We start from the raw sequence: 16,570 nt of genomic DNA, 5'->3' as shown, positions 1-16,570 counted from the left end.
TGAAGAGGGATTTGTGTAGCAGAGATAGGGAAGCAGCCCTCAATAGCATGAGCAAAACACAAAGGGAATCCCTATTCCTTACTGAATAAGGAGGTGCCTATCCAATCATGCTCATCTTGGGAATGTACTTCTTTTTAAATAGTATGTCCAAAAAAAAAAAAAAAAAAAAAAAACCAGATACCAATCACTGAAAGGACTCTACATGGGATCCAAGACTCCAGGATGAGGCCATGGCTCTGGGAGTTGCTTACTTGCCATGAAACTCGAGGTTACTCAACTGTATACAGAGCATAATGTCTTCAGTCGAAACATTTTTAAGGCCCCAAACATAGGCAAAAGCAAGCTGAGCGACTCACAGTAAGGTGTTATCATTATGCTCATAGGTATAAAATCATACTGTCATTCTTTCCATAGGTGACAGCAAATCTTCTTTCCCAAATAGGAAAGTAACTAGATTGGTTGGTGACCAGGATCTGGGAGAGAGGGGGTGAAAATGCAAAATGAACTCAATGGTTAGAATAAGCTGAACCTTCGGTCTTTGTTAAGGAACAAGGAGGGATGACGCAATGACCTCCTAGATGCATGGCCAGTCTTTCCTTCAGCAACCCTCCCTCCTCCTCCTGGATTACAGCTCTCAAGAACTAGTGCAAACAAGCACCCAGGTGTGCCTATCTAATCCCACAAATAGGAAATTCCCGACATTAGAGTAGTATTCTATCTGCAAGTGCAATTAACATGTGGGACTTCACAAGGAGAATACAATGGGTATCATACCACCTTCCCTCCCAATCTATTCCCACGCTGATCTAGCATCTTTGTCATTGAAAACTGCAACATTCCCCTTACAACATTTCCTACGTTGTATCTCAAGTGGAGAAGAAGAAATCAGTAAGAAAGTGAACATTCTGGCTGGGTGCAGTGGCTCACGCCTGTAATCCTAGCACTTTGGGAGGCCAAGGTGGGCGGATCCCCTGAGGTCACGAGTTCAAGACCAGTCTGGTCAACATGGTGAAACCCCGTCTCTACTAAAAATACAAAAATTAGCTGGGTGTGGTGAGGCACGTCTTTAGTCCCAACTACTCAGGAGGCTGAGACGGGAGAATACCTTGAACGTGGGAGGCAGAGGTTGCAGTGAGCTGAGATCACGCCACTGCATTCCAGCCTGGGTGACACAGGGTGGGAGACTTCCTCTCAAAAAACAAAACAAAAACAACAACAACAACAAAATGAGCATTCTAACAGCCACTATAGACAAAAGTCTTTGTACGAATCATGTGAGGCCTTCCTCAGTTCCCAACAGAAAAGCCGAATACTCCACTTCCCTGTGGGACACAGATACCAGGGACTTTAGTGCTATAAATGAAACCCCTGCAGTCAGCAAGGTGCTTGGCCAACAAAACAGCACTGCCATACTTAGTCTTATTTCCATGTCCTCTAAGTGGATTTCAGAAAGACTCAAGGACTCTCTAGAAAGTAAGGAGAAGGCCAGAGATGACTCTGAGAAGTACTACTGAATCTGTGCCAGTACTCACTGGCAGGAAAAAGGGAGCCTGCTTTATCTTCAGGGAGGGCACAGCATGGTCAGAGGCCAGCTGGCCTGTAGCAGGGAGAATCCTCACAGCAAAATGACCTACAGTCTTATTAATAACATCTGATCAAGGTCACAGGGCCAATAGAAGTGATCCATCCTTCCCCTCCTCAGACCTCAAAAATTCCAAGGTTTTGGATTTCTTCATTATTAACTGATAAACTATCCCAACAAATGAAACAGGTAGCTCAGCAGAACTGAGCTAAGTGACTCTAGGAGAAAACCAAGCATATGCAGAACGTTAAGGCCACTGAAAGCCCCTAGGCAGTGATGACACCATTCTCAAACATACACTTTCATTACTGCTGCTCTCAAAAACTAAGATGCAACACCTCCCAGAGATCCTCAAAAAAAGTTGTGTACCACTGGAGACAGTGTCCTTTCCTCCCCAAAGAGTTTACATAATGTAAAGTATTCCCATTTTGCTCAAGGAAGCTCATTATTAACACCATAGTGTTCCTTGCAATTGGGGGATTACTTAATTGCTTTCTGGCAGGTTAATCCCCTTTCATTCTGTGACCTCTAAATCACCCCAGGCTTTTGCATTTGCCCTACTTAGAAATCCTAGTCCTCAAGACTCAAGACTAGGACTACATCAAAATATGTGTTCCTTACCAATGAGGACAGCAACGCTCTTTAGAAAAAACACCACAGGTTGGCTGTCTCTATTACCTATGGTCTATTCAGCTGCTCTTTCAGACAGTTCCACCTAAATCCAAAATCTAATTATCTTCCTCTCCACTAACTCTGCCTCAATTCACTGGAAAAAAAAATGGTAAATAAATGTACAGTTGGACCTCTGTATCAGACGCTTCCGCACCCATGGAATCAACCAACTGCAGATGAAAAACGTTCAGGTAAAAAAAGGGACGGTTGCATCTGTACTGAACACATACAGACTCTTTTTCTCCTTGTAATTATTCTCTAAACAATATTGTGTAACAAATTTACATAGCATTTACATTGTATTAGGTATTATAAGTAATCTAGAGATGATTTAAAGTATACAGGAGGATGTGCACACATGCAAATACCATGTGCCATGTTACATAATGGACTTGAGTATCCATGAATTTTGGTATCAAAAGGAGGTCCATAAATCAGTCCTCTGAGTTATCAAAGGATGCCTATATGTGGAAGATCACCTCATGTATCAATTCTGGGCTATTTCATACCCACTAGCTTTAGTTTACCTCTGCAGCAACTGTGTGCTGTAGACTCTAGAATATCCATTTCGCAGATGAGGAAGCTCAGGCTGAGAAATATTTAAATCATCTGCCCAAGACTTGCCAGCCTTCTGCCAAGGCTCCTAGGAAGAACTCCCTGCAGCCTCAATCGATTTTCTACAGAGCTGCCAGTAACATCTTCCTAACCTCGTACGTGTATTATGATGTCACCCCTGACTTGAAGAACCCAAGGGATACTCCAGTAACTAGCCCAGGGCATGCAGAATCTGAGGCTTATCCTAACTTCCTTGCTTTAACTCCAAGCCCTCCAACATCAATCCATGCCTTGGCAGTTGCTTCTGCAGAACCCCTTCTCAGCACTATCCTCTTTCTGCAAAGATTCCTAATGCACTGTAACGCGAGACCTGCAGCAAATGTCAGCATTCCTTTGCAGCCATCCCAGGGCCTCTCCCTTCCCGCTTTTATGGGTACACACCTCTACCCCAGCATTTTCACCCATTTATTGTTATATCCTCAATTTCACCCACCACCAATACTGCTTTCCTATGTCTAATCTGTTTTCTAGGTGTCAAGCATATAAAAAGAGTTTAATAAAGATATGCTGAATTAATTAGCAATTGAATGACAGCTGATCACTAAAGATTCTGTAAGGCAGAAGAAACAAGAGGCAGGCAGTTCCAAAACAAGACAGCACTGCTTCACAATGGCTGACAGTAAGGATATTTACGAGGAATTCCCCATAATAACGCTCTCTTCACTGTGCCGAGCTGTGACGCTGAACTGTAATGCTCACGGTCATACGAATGAACTGTGTATGTAGGTTTGCATGCTTCAGGAGTCCCCTTTGGGAATCCCCTTGTTTACAGTGCCCCATAAAGAGGAAAATGTAAATAAGAGAATCATTTAACCTGCCAGTGCTCTGCTACATTAAGCTCTTTTTAATTTGTTAATAATCATAGTCAGAACAAAGAGGAGACGACAGAACTCATTAAGAATAACGAGAGTGGTGACAGGGAATACGGCGATGGTACGAATCACTGCATGCAGCAAGCGCAAAACCCTCTTCCCCGCGTGTGCCAGTGAAAGATACTAATTATGCCTCTGGCAACAGACATGTGGACCCCTTCAGAGCAGCTATTTAAAGATAAATACACTGCCGGCAAATACCTTGGGCCCGCTGCACTATTCATCCCATCCTCCTTTCCTTTAGAAATTTTAGGTCACAATATTAAATAGGAAATGAAAGAGCCTTGCAGACTTAGCTGGTAGTGTCTTAAAACAAATTTGTTTTAGATTTCTAAAGCTTTTAACCTCAGAATGACTAGCTGGGTGTTTACATATCTATACTAATCCCAGTATTAATGGTATAGGGTTTTTCCTCCCCATCTCAAAGATTTCTCACTGTCATTAACAGATAACAAACAAGGTTTAAAGAACTCCACTCGCTGTCTTTCCCTGGGCCTCACGATTTATTCTCTTCCAAATCCCAAAGAAGTGCCGAGAATATTAAAGGTAATAATTGAAGATTGGAAGGAAAAAAAAAAAAGACCTGGATCCTTAGCAACAAACATCACTTCCAGGTGTTTGATTTGGTTCCTTCATTATTTCTGCAGCCAGACTTTCTTCCCTATAAATAATGAGCATATTAAAGACTGCCTTCTTTACCCCTCACAGTGCTCGCTGTCACCCAAGGGTGATGGGCTGACTGAGCTCTTTATGGTGAACGCTAGAGGCTTGGGGATGTGACAAGCTATGTTTGCTTTGGAATCAGCACCAAAAAAGAACAGAATTAGGATGCAGGTGTAAGAAGGTTAATCGCATTCCCAACTGTCAACTTTGCCTGAAAGGGCTTCAACAAGGTGAAGATTTAACTAAGGATATGCGTCATCAGCAGTGGGTATCAAAAAGGTGGAAATACCTCTAAATGTGCATCAGGAATTAGATAAATTATGAGACATTCACCAAATGGAACATAAGCTATTAAAATGAAATGACAGGCATTTTTGTGACAGTGTTAAGTAGGAAAATCAGACTGCAAAAACGAAAGTATAATGCAATATCGTTTCAGGAAAAATACGCATTATATATGCACACAGAATGCTCAGTAAGATAGTCACAAACAAGGTAATTAACAGCAGTCGTCTCTGAGAGATGCTATTTTGAATATATTCTTTTGCCTACTTCTTTACCTTTCTTCTGCCAATATTCCCAAGATGAACAGGAACTTATTTTATGATTGTAAAAAAAAAAAAAAGCTTAACATCCTGTTTTTCTTAAATTAAAATGGAAATAAAATTATTAAAGTACCACAACAACAGGGATCACTATGTAACCTTTGTACACACTGAAATACAGGTTTTAATTAGCTCAAGAAACTACCTATTAAAAGATGCTATCTAAGGCCACCAAATCCATCGGATTTTCAGGGTCATGAAGCTATAATAAGCATCATCTGTCATTTGGGGTTTGTAGAGTCAGATCAGGTAAACACACTTATCCTCCCGGAAAACAAAACAACAACAAAAAAATGGTCTTTTAAAGCTGACTCATTTTTAATACCTCAGATCTAAAAAAAGTATAAGAGAAATAGCAAAATAGTACAATATTGTATACGAACAGAAAAATAACAAAGCCTATTTTTATTGCCTAGCTCACAAATGAAATTCATTTCCAAGGTTCACAGCATTTTCTTAAATTTGTTTTAAACATCGCCTAGGCTTCCATTATTTAAATCTTTTTTGTATTTGACATCTAAAAGAAGTAAATTTTATCTATGAAAAGATGATTCTCTTCTGTCTGGAATCCTGAAACTTCAAAGCCAGGTACTTACTTGGTAATGTTTTCTCTAGATGGCATTTATTTGAACAATAAATAAGCATGCCTCTGCAACGAAAAGACTCTCCAAGTTTCCCAGAACCTCAGAAAATATAATGTTGTAAGATAGTGCACACACAAGTACATGTAGCACAAACACACATATTCCTCTCTACACAGAATCACTGAGACATTCCCTGATGGGTTTCTCTCCTTCTCTACCTTTGAGAACTAAACACAACAGTCACAACTGCTCCATAGTAAAGACTTGCATAACTAAATTCCATGATCAACAGAGCAATCTTCAGACATCCTAATGAAATGGGATTGGTGGATTGGTGGAGGCAGAAACTATTATTTCATGATTTACTAAGCAAAATGCCAACAGCAATTTTAGACATCAAAATTCCTTTCCCAAAAGTAGCCAAACTAGTTAAGTCATAGTTACTCTTTAAAAAACCTGGCTTCGGCCAGGCGCGGTGACTCACGCCTGTAATCCCAGCACTTTGGGAGGCCGAGGCAGGCAGTTCGCCTGAGGTCAGGAGTTCGAGATCAGCCTAACATGGTGAAACCCCGTCTCTACTAAAAATACAAAAATTAGCCGGGCGTAGTGGCGGGCGCCTGTAATCCCAGCTACTCAGAGGGCTGAGGCAGGAGAATCACTTGAACTCAGGAGGCAGAGGTTGCAGTGAGCCAAGATCGCACTACTGCACTCCAGCCTGGGCAACAGAGTGAGACTCTGTCTCAAAAAACACACCTGGCTCCAATTATGTTTAAAAGCCATGCATATTTAGTAAAGGATACCAAATTATGGTTAGATAGGAGGAATAAGTTCTAGTGTTCTATCCCACTGTAGGATGCCTACATTTAGCAACACCTAGAAGGAGGATGTTGAATGTTCCCAACACCAAGAAATTATAAATGTTTGAGATGAGAGATATGCTGATTACCCTGATCTGATCACTTACATGTATCACAAAATCATCATGTGACCCATAAATATGTACAATTATTATTTGTCATTTTAAAAAAAAAATTGTTAAGCCATGCAAGATCAAAGTCACAAATTAAGAGTCCCATATCACCATTTTTTTTTTTTGAGACAAAGTGCCACTTTATTGCCAAGGCGGCAGTGCTGAGGCACAATCATGTCTCACTGCAGCCTCAAACTCCAGGTGTCAAAGATTCTACTGTGTCAGCCTCCACGGAGATGGGCTATAGGCGGCACAACCAAGCCCGGCTAGATGTACCTGAGTCACATTGCTGCTGATGACACTGTTGATCCTTCAAAGATTCCTTCAGGGCAAATACATCCTTCTGAGTATACATCCCACTCATTCTCCATTCCTGATCATCACACCACCCTCTACCAGCCTCACAGTCTGGTGGCCATGTTCTTCTCTCTATATACGGCCAATCCAGCACAAGATTCTGTCGTATTTAGTTCTCACAGCTTCCTTTCCATCTTCGTACTCAACATGAAGGATCAGGAGAATCTTTCAGCCAAAATCCATGTAAAAACTAACAGAGATGGCTGGGCATGGTGGCTCATGCCTGTCATCCTAGCACTTTGGGAGGCCAAGATGGCAGGAGAATTGCATGAGCCCAGGACTTCAAGACCAGCCTGGGGAACACAGCAAGACCCCTTCTCTACCGAAAAAAAAAAAAATTGCTGGGTGTGGTTGCATGCGCCTGTAGGCCTAGCTATTGGAGAGGTTGATGGCTTAAGCCCAGGAGGTCGAGGCTGCTCAGAGCCATGACTGTGCCACTGCACTCCAGAAGTGGACAACCTCTCATCATCTTATTTTGATATGAGACAAGACCCTGTCTCCAAAAACAAACAAAAAAGGTAACGGAGATAAACTGGTGGGAACCCCACCTACCTCATATCTCCCTGTTTTCAAGGCTCAATGACTGACAAGGGCTACAAAATTTCTAACAAATACGTAATAATTCTCCTTTCTTATGTGTTAAGAATCACCAAGAACTATCATCATATCCTATAATGTCAAAATTTCCCCCAAACAATTCAGTCCCAAAGCCAATTGGTAAGGCAGGGCAATTGGGCAAGGGGAGGGAGTGAGGAGCAACCATACGGGGTGTCATGGCTGAGTTTCCCATCGTGGGGGCAGCAGAGATGGGAGGTGGATTACACTGAAAAGACAGAGCAAGTAAGTATATTAAGGATTACAGGAGCCAAGTTCCTCAGGGATGAATGCACATGAACCCCTTGGTATTAAATTGAAATTGGAGGTATGGCTGCTAACTCACAGATTTTAATATACACAGAACTTCGGATAGACCCCTATAAACATGCAACCTCAGCCTACTAAAAGCACCTGGGAGAAATGACATTCCCAAAGTTCCCAGCATCCCTAGTGCCCAGATCTTGGCTCCTTAACAGTACTTGTCCCTATAAGAAAGCAGCGCTCCTTGGAGACATGGCCAATTCCAGGACTGAGGGCGGGAAAGTACACCATGAGCCTGGAACATTTTGTTGTGCCAGAAGCAAGGCTGGAAGGATGACAGGGACATGTCAAATGGAATAAAAAGCCAGCCTGACAAGGATCCACGGATGAGGCGGTGATCTGGGACAATCTGAACATCAGAATACATAATAGGAGTAACAGATTATAACCCTTTGAATAAAATAGGAAGCCCATATGCATACAATTATGATAAAGATGATGAGAAGTATGCACCAGTTTCAAAGAATATCCTCTCTTAACACTTATACATTGCAAAGGGTGAGATGGGTAACTTTACTCCTAACAGGCCCATCACAGTCGAATGATCAGCATGAACACCAGTGTGGAAAGGGAAGGACTGAACTGTGAATCCCCACAGAGGACCCAACAACAAGGAGGAGGAATCACTTCCCTTGTGGCACTCCTGCCAAAAACACAAACCAGAATGTAATCATGAGGAAACACCAGGCAACCAAATTAAGGGACGTTCTAAAAAATAATTGACTTGTAATTTTCAAGTGTTGAGGTCAAAGACAAACAATGAGGAACTCTTCCAGATTAAGCAGACTACAGACAATTAATGGCATCGCCTAATTCTGAACTGGGTCCTTTTGCTCTAAACTCGGACATTACAAAGCACCTTCAAAACAAATGTGAAACAGAGGTTTGAGGACTGCATGGGGGCCATGTATCACTGTGAACTTCTTAACTTTGACAGTTATAGGAAAATGTACTTATTTGAAGGAAAGACACACTAATGTATTGAGTGAGGGATGATGGGTGGAAACTTTTTAAGGTTAACTTAAAATCTGTCTGTAATAATAAATTATCAAAATATTTATCAAATAAAAGTGACCAAACCTCAAGGCTTTCCCACAGATGACCAATAGCAAAGGCCCTCTCCTTCTGTTCATTTTCTCTCAAATAACCTCACCCAAGGAACTGTCTGCATTCAGGACTTCCTAAATTTTCTATCATTCCTCCAGAAAAGTCTCCTTATTCTCTCAATCTTCTGTGTTCTTTCCTCACGGCTATTAGAAAACTAAGTAATAAGGAAACTGCAACAAACACTTTCACAAATAACTCTATTCAGATCCCAATCCACCTGGCCTCTGTTGACTGGTCCAAGTTGAAACACAGGCCAGTATTTGCACTGTCAATTAGACTCTGAAAGTACTAGTACTGTTTTCCTTAATGTAATACAGGGCTGAGAGAACCGTAAGTCCCTCGTCACCACAGCTTATTGACAGGCCTTAGGAAGCACAAAGAAAGGGGCCTTCATATCCCCAAAGTCCTGCATCGAAAAAAAATTGCCTTACAAAACAAGTCAGCAATGCGTGTGTGTCAAGGTGGTGGTGTGGTGGAGAGAAATCAAATTAGAAGTCAAAGTTAGAAACTGCATAATTGTGCATTGAGAAGCCAGGAAGTAGGGTGTAAGTCATATTAAAAAGGAAATAAAACTTAACAGATGGTTCAAAAGCCACACCCAGCACGCACTCTCTCGGTGGGATTTCTCACTTTCAATTCCCCCTCAACCCAGGTTGGGGACAGAAAAATGAACATGGCAGACAGTAAAGCTAAGGTTACTCCACGTAGACCTCAGGCTTACATGTAGATTCCACGTAGACCTCCGCTGATCGTTGCAAAGTCTTACCTCGAAGGCAGAGAAAGGTAAGAAAATCTTCTGTCTTAGGCTTCCTTTTAGAGAGGTCTGATATCTGAGTAGCTGGAGGGGGTAGCAATGGCTCCACTATCTTTACTGGAGTTGTGCTGGGACTATTCGGCTGAGATTGAGCAAACTTCCTTTGTGCTTGCAGCCTGGGCCTGTAAAAGCAAAAGAAAATTAAAAATAAATTAAGCAGAGACTGAAGGATATAGGCCTACGTGAGGCAATAAAATCATGACACATAAGGGGAAAAAAGATCCTATTTCAAGCAAATTCTTTCTAATTAAGGTTCTATATCTCTCACTCTCATAAACCACAGGCCTACTTTCAAACGCAGTAAGTTTGGTTAAAGGACTATGTTTTGTACATGGATATAAAATGTGTGTCATGGACATGTGTATACATGTGTGTAGAAGTACTTGCCTACGTACACACTATGTTTGCCTGAGTATTTAAAAACTACACACGGTATTTGACATCATCAGCTTAATGGTATTCCTTTCAACTGACAGTAAAGAAGAAAACAATACATTATCCTGCTGTGTTTATATACATCCTATATGTCCATCTAATGGGGTCACTAATCCATACCCCGTCTCTTCAGTGTCATTACGTCCAGGTCACCTTTGCCTATTTAGTCATCAGTGTCCCTGTCGCCACTTCTAAATTCAGCCACGACAAGTTCACTACAACAATTCAAGTTTGTACTACAGAAAAAGGTATGTCTCTAGTCTATCAATGCCCCCTCCAATCCCAAATTCTGGGTCACCCTCTGCCAACAAGGTCAAACTGCAACTATTTAGGTAGAGATTAAAACAGAAAATAGCCTTTATCTTCTCTTCAGGCTTCTTTCCCATTACAATCCTATGCTAACTCCCTAACTTATCCATTTGGTAACTACAGAGTACATTTCCTTTCACCTGAAAATCTTAAGTAGAAATTCCTTTCTATCAAAATGAATCCTAATGGATCTTGGAACAGTGTTTGTCTGTTTGTTTGAGATGGAGTCTTGCCGTGTTGCCAGCTCGGCTCACTGCACCCTCCATCTCCCAAGTTCAAGCGATTCTCCTACCTCAGCCTGCTGAGTAGCTGGGATTACAGGCATGCACCACCACGCCCAGCTAATTTTGGTATTTTTTGTAGAGGTGAGGTTTCACTATGTTGGCCAGGCTAGTCTTGAACTCCTGACCTCAGGTGATCCACCCACCTTAGCCTCCCCAGTCTTGACCTTCCAAAGTGTTGGGATTACAGGCGTGAGCCACCACACCCAGCCCAGTTTGTTCTTTTCTAACACAGTAGCCAATAAGAAATTTCCCTTCCTCTCCATCAATAAATACACTAACATATTTTTGCTTTACGTATAATCAACTTGATATTTATCATCAATTGCCTAATAGTGACTCTTCCTCTAATCGTAAAGGTCTCCACACATGGAATAGTAAGCCCTTGCAAGGATGAGAACTTGGGTCCTACTTTAAACTGTTCATCTAGACCTGCTCATAGAGATACTTGAAAAACATTATTTGGGGGCAGGAAGAAAACAAGAAAAAGAACCAAGAAACAGCCACACAGTACAGGGATTGAAATAGACCTGATCAGAATCCCAAACACTGCGTACGCAGGATGGATAATGCAACACCACTCGAGACAACTAATAAAACTAAATAAGTGCTGGGCGCAATGGTTCACCCCTGTAATCCCAGCACTTTGGGAGGCCGACGTGGGTGGATCATCTGAGGTCAGGAGTTCCAGACCAGCCTGGCCAACGTGGTAAAACCCTGTCTCTACTAAAAATACAAAAATTAGCCTGGTGTGGTGACACATGCCTGTAATCCCAGCTACTCAGGAGGCTGAGGCAGGAGAATCGCTGGAACCCAGGAGGCAAAGGTTGCAGTGAGCCGAGATCACGCCATTGCATTCCAGCCTGGGTGACAAGAGTGAAACTCCGTCTCAAAAATAATAACGAATAAAAAAACTAAGTAAGTAAAAGAGAGCAGATGTATTCCCTTGAAGACACTGTTGGGAGTAGATTATATAAAATGGTAAGCACGTATCTTAAACTGTTGATGCTCAAAATGCCGTAACATTTATAAAAAAATTACAGTATTTAACAAATTCCTACAGCAAAATACACATACACAATGATTGCCTACTTCGTCAAAACTAATACCTTTAAATTTAACCTCATAAATCCTCCACACTCCCCAAATATAAAGTACTACAATGTTGTGAGGAATTTCCAATCTCATTTTAACCTTAAATTCCCTTGTATGTCCTAAGCAGTGCCTACTCGTCTCCCCTATGACCATCGAAAACACTACTGTCTAATAATATTCCTGATACAAACTGACAATCTACCAAAACGGACAAAGTGTGACTCCAACTACTTAGTGGGTAATCTATAGTCCTTAAAAAAAAAAGAATCTACAAACAATGTAGGTCATTACAGAGCACTTTTTTTTTATTTTTAACCTTTTTACTGAAACAGGGTCTCACTCTGTCACCCAGGCTGGAGTGCAGTGACGCTATCATAGCTCACTACAGCCTCAAATTCCTGGGCTCAAGAGATCTTCCCACCTCAGCCTTGCAAAATGCTGGGACTACAGGTATGTGCCACTGTGCCCAGCTGTTTTTGGTTTGTTGCTGTTGCTCGGTTTTTTGTATAAAGACAGGGTCTCCCCATGTTGCCGGGGCTGGTCTTGAACTCCTGGCCTCAAGCCTATCTCCTGCCTTGGCCTCCGAAGTGTTGGGATTACATGCATGAGCCATGACGCCTGTCCCAAAAAGCACTTTAGAACCCAGGAATAACTGATATGAAACAGTCACATTAACAAGGTAACAGGAGGAAGTGCATCAAGTTTAACAAATTCCCTAGTGTTATTTTTTAAAAAATAAGGGGGAGGGTGGGATCAGGCAAGGCCACTATCTCTATGTCATGGGGAACAAAGCTATCTCTATGTCATGGGGAACAAAGAGAGCTTTTTTGCAACCAACTGCCTGTCTGTATATAAGACATGACAGACCAGAAGCCCAGAGGCAGGACCTTCACATGGGACAATGAAGTGGGGGGGGGGGGGGGGGGGGGGGGGGGAGGGCGGTTATGGTGACGGGGATATTCCGACAATCACAGAGCTTCATCTATCACAGATGAGGAGCAGTTTTCTGCTTGGTTGTTTTTCCCCCTTTAAATTTTCCATCTGTCACAAATGGCTTTTTTTTTTTTTTAATTACATAAAAAAATAGAACAAGGGGGCAAAAAGCAATTTAAAAAGACAAAATACAAGCCAAATTTATTGGGACTCAACAGACACAAAATCATTCCATCAAACTGCATAGGTTTCTCAAGGCTGGCTCTCAATTTCTGTATCAATTCACAGGCACCTGGTGATGGCGAGGTCTCGAGCACACAGTATCAGAGGAGTGAAGGCTACAGAACGCTTGGTCCACATTCCAACCAGGTGCCACGTAGACTGACCCAACACAACTGCCCTCCTTTTCCAATGATGCTTTCCTTCCCACCAACCTCCCAGACTGTTTTAAAACAAAGGAAATGTTGTGCCATATTTAGAAAAATAGCTGGTTTTTTTATTCTACTGAAAAGTGTTTTTAATTGGCAATTACATAATATATACATCTTCATTTGGATGGACGCAATTCACACTCTGAGTATTGCAGGAATTTTATAGAAATATTGCCTGCATGTGAACAGGATGTGAAGTGTTTACAGCTTTTTTAGAAGTCAGGGAAAACAAATGCTACACACGATGAGAAGACTGTGCAGCGACAATGAGAAACAAACAACACAGATGAAGCACAGACAACGGAGCGAGACACTGTGAGATATTTTACAATTTCAGGACCTCAAAGATAAACTGCTCCTACCAATGCTCAAATAAAAGGTGCTTGGTGCCTGATGACTTTCCCAGTGAGGCTATGAAAAATAAGGCAATAACAGATTAAAAAGTGGCAGCAAAATAAATTACCCCTTAGAGGAAGAAGCCAAGCTCCCAAGTGATTAAACATTTGTGAGACCCAGATGCAACCAGGAACTAAAGAATGAGACAAACCAGTATCTTTTATAAAGAGGCCAGAAGAACTTGTACTGTCTAAAAAGGGCAGGTCTGCGGTGTGGCTTTTCAACCTGCAGAGTCCCGCGGAGATTAAGGTGTTGACCCTGCTTTCTTGGCCCCATATAACCAAAGAGCTTGAATGGCACAGCCAAATCCTGAGTGAGCCCTCCAAACAGTACAGACAGGCTTCAGGGACAGGAGTTTCCTTCTAGAATGCTGTATATAGGAAAATGGAAGAAAGTGATTTGGACGTGCTGAAAACTCACAATATTTGCACCTAGAGATGCTAATGGCAGGAGCAGCAGAAGCCTGGGGCAAAGGAGGAGGTCACCTGGCAAGCATGAGGAGAAAGGTGAGGCTGCACCCAGCCTGTGGGGCCTCAGCCCTCCAGGGGAGGTGGCATACCCGCCCACCACACCATTTATTTCCTCACTCCCTGCCATCAGCTGACTGGCATTTTCAACAGAACACTACCTGCCATTCCATTATTACAGCAAAAATGAAAAGAACTGGGATAAAAGAGGTTCAGAATCATTGTGGGGCTGGGGTGGAGAGAGCACGGGGTTCCTGGGGTAGAAGAAGTAAAAACATAAACGTTTGAGAGAAAAATAAAATGCGTGCCCTCCAAGCCTTGGGCCTTGCGTGTAGTCAGGACAGGGCTTCCTGCCCTGGGTAACACACAGCCCCAGAGAAGGTGGGTGTCCCTCACACGCACCATGGAAGTAGCAATCACAGTGTAATTTACTTCCATGTTTACTTTTTATTAATTCTTCAAGGAGATCCCTTACAGAAGACGCCTTCATTCCAGGAACTCCACTTGTACCCTTTATGTCAATGAAACCAATTAAATCAAGCCCTCCAACAAGCCAAGGTAAAAAGATCAAATCAAGTAAATGTAAACCAGCAGAGGAAGAAGTATGTTGATATATTCAGAGGATAACATTCTATTTACAATATGGTACAACATAGGGTTGGTGCAGTGGGGGTGAGGGAACAGACGTTTCAGATCAGATCATCACTGGGGGCGTGTATGTGAATTAAAGGACTACAAAGTTCAAGTAAGTTCAGAAAAAGATGGATACGAGCTGCTGTTTGTTTGGGGAAATAGGAAAGGCTGGTCACTTTGTTATGTTCAAGGATCTTAATAAGAACCCCTTCATCCCCTTCACTGAACACATGAGTAACTAGGAGAAGGGTGAGACCTACCCCGGGTCACATAGCTTTGATGGCAAAACAAACAGGAGCAGCAGACAAACCTATGGGTCCCCATGTGAGAGCTTTCTCTGTCATGCCATGCCACGCCACGCCACCTCCACATGGCAGGTTAGGCAAAGCCTTGTGAGCACAGCCATCTGGTGTGCACCCTCTCACTAAAAGCTGCCAGGCCAGAGCTCCATGGCCCCTCATTCATAACCAAAATCAGCCCTGCTGAGTGAACGCCATTAAAGCTGTCTCAAAATAAGAGAAAAGGTGTCAAAATGAATGACCATTTATGGATTTGATCCCATAGAGTATATGGGAGTGTACGGGAGTATGGGAGTGTATGGGATCCCATAGAGTGTATTCTATGTGGCAATAAATGGCCTAAGATAAAGGTAGGGATTGCAGGAATGGTTCAAGGGGATCTTGCTTTCTCCAAACAGCTCCTTCCATCTGGAACGCTCTTTCTCTTTATCTTGCCATGGCTGGCGGCTTCTCATCCTCTAGGCCAGATAAGAGAAGCAAACAATCCAGGCCTGTTACTCTGTAATGCAGGCCACTTCCTTCATGTCTCTGCACAGAAGTCACCTCCTCAGAGAGAGGTGACCATCCTAAAGCGGTACCTCATGTATAACCAGCCACCTAACCCCAAAGCCACTGCTCTGCCCTTCTGCTGGTATACACAAGACTCTCTACTGCAGTCTCATCTTTCTGGTCCACTTCTATACACAGGCCTTACCACGTGTAGAGGACAAGCCCTCCATAGATGCTGGAAAGGAGGAGGGGAGGAACACTACACTGCTATAGTTGCTGTGAATTATACAACCCATCACTCATGATTTAGGAATCACAGAATCCAGCACACACATGGTATCTGAGCAGAGGGGCAGACTGAATGGCAACTCGGAGGAAAAGGGAGATTGGTGGATGTTTGTGAAACAGACCCAATAGCAACAGGAGAGGAGGAGCTTTGGTATTGTTGTGCTCCAGGTACAGTTAGTAGCCATCCCAGCAGAAGTCTACCTGAAGGTAGAGAGGAATTCAGTTTCATTAAGAATTAAACTGTGTCTTGAATATAGAGGCTGATATTTGAAAAGGAAAACAAAAAAATACCAACTAGGCACCTGCCTACATGGCCCTCCCTTAAGAATTTACCATGCCACTTGCCCATTCTCACCATCATCTCACAGAAGCCAAATCAGGTCTGGCTCTGGCTGACAGTCACCCTGTGGCACAAGGCGCTTTTCTAGCCCTTGGCATTCCATTGTATTCCATACGGCCTCACACAGCACAACTGTTCCCACGCCACAGCTCTCACTTGCTGTTAGGTATCACTGCTTAAAAATTTACCAAAATCAATCTTCACTGTTTGTTGTTAAAATTATATAGCACCTTTATGAGAACGAAGGAGCACAGCAAGATGCACACTAACATTATTTTGAAAGTTAACCAATAAATCACGAGACCATGCTTATAAAAAAAACCCCAGGGATGAACTAACAGTCCTATGCCAAATATTTTTTTTCTTTTGTAATACCCTCCCTGTGCCCCTTCCTCCCCAAATGATTGATTTAGAA

At 42.5% G+C, this 16,570-nt stretch overlaps 1 protein-coding gene across 5 annotated transcripts in view; it reads right to left on the bottom strand.

Moving 5' to 3' along the window:
- JARID2 (jumonji and AT-rich interaction domain containing 2) overlaps positions 1-16,570 on the bottom strand; it is a 277,505-nt gene that overhangs the window by 62,049 nt on the left and 198,886 nt on the right. For all 5 annotated transcript variants that reach the window (XM_058432446.1, XM_032141133.2, XM_058432447.1 and 2 more), the window contains one exon: positions 9,712-9,881. In XM_058432446.1, coding sequence (XP_058288429.1) covers positions 9,712-9,881 — 170 coding nt within the window. The remainder of the gene's footprint in view (positions 1-9,711; positions 9,882-16,570) is intronic.

This window comes from Hylobates moloch, unplaced genomic scaffold, assembly GCF_009828535.3.
Source record: "Hylobates moloch isolate HMO894 unplaced genomic scaffold, HMol_V3 SCAFFOLD_20, whole genome shotgun sequence".
NCBI classification, from domain to species: Eukaryota; Metazoa; Chordata; class Mammalia; order Primates; family Hylobatidae; genus Hylobates; species Hylobates moloch.
This window is presented reverse-complemented; position numbering and strand designations above follow the sequence as displayed.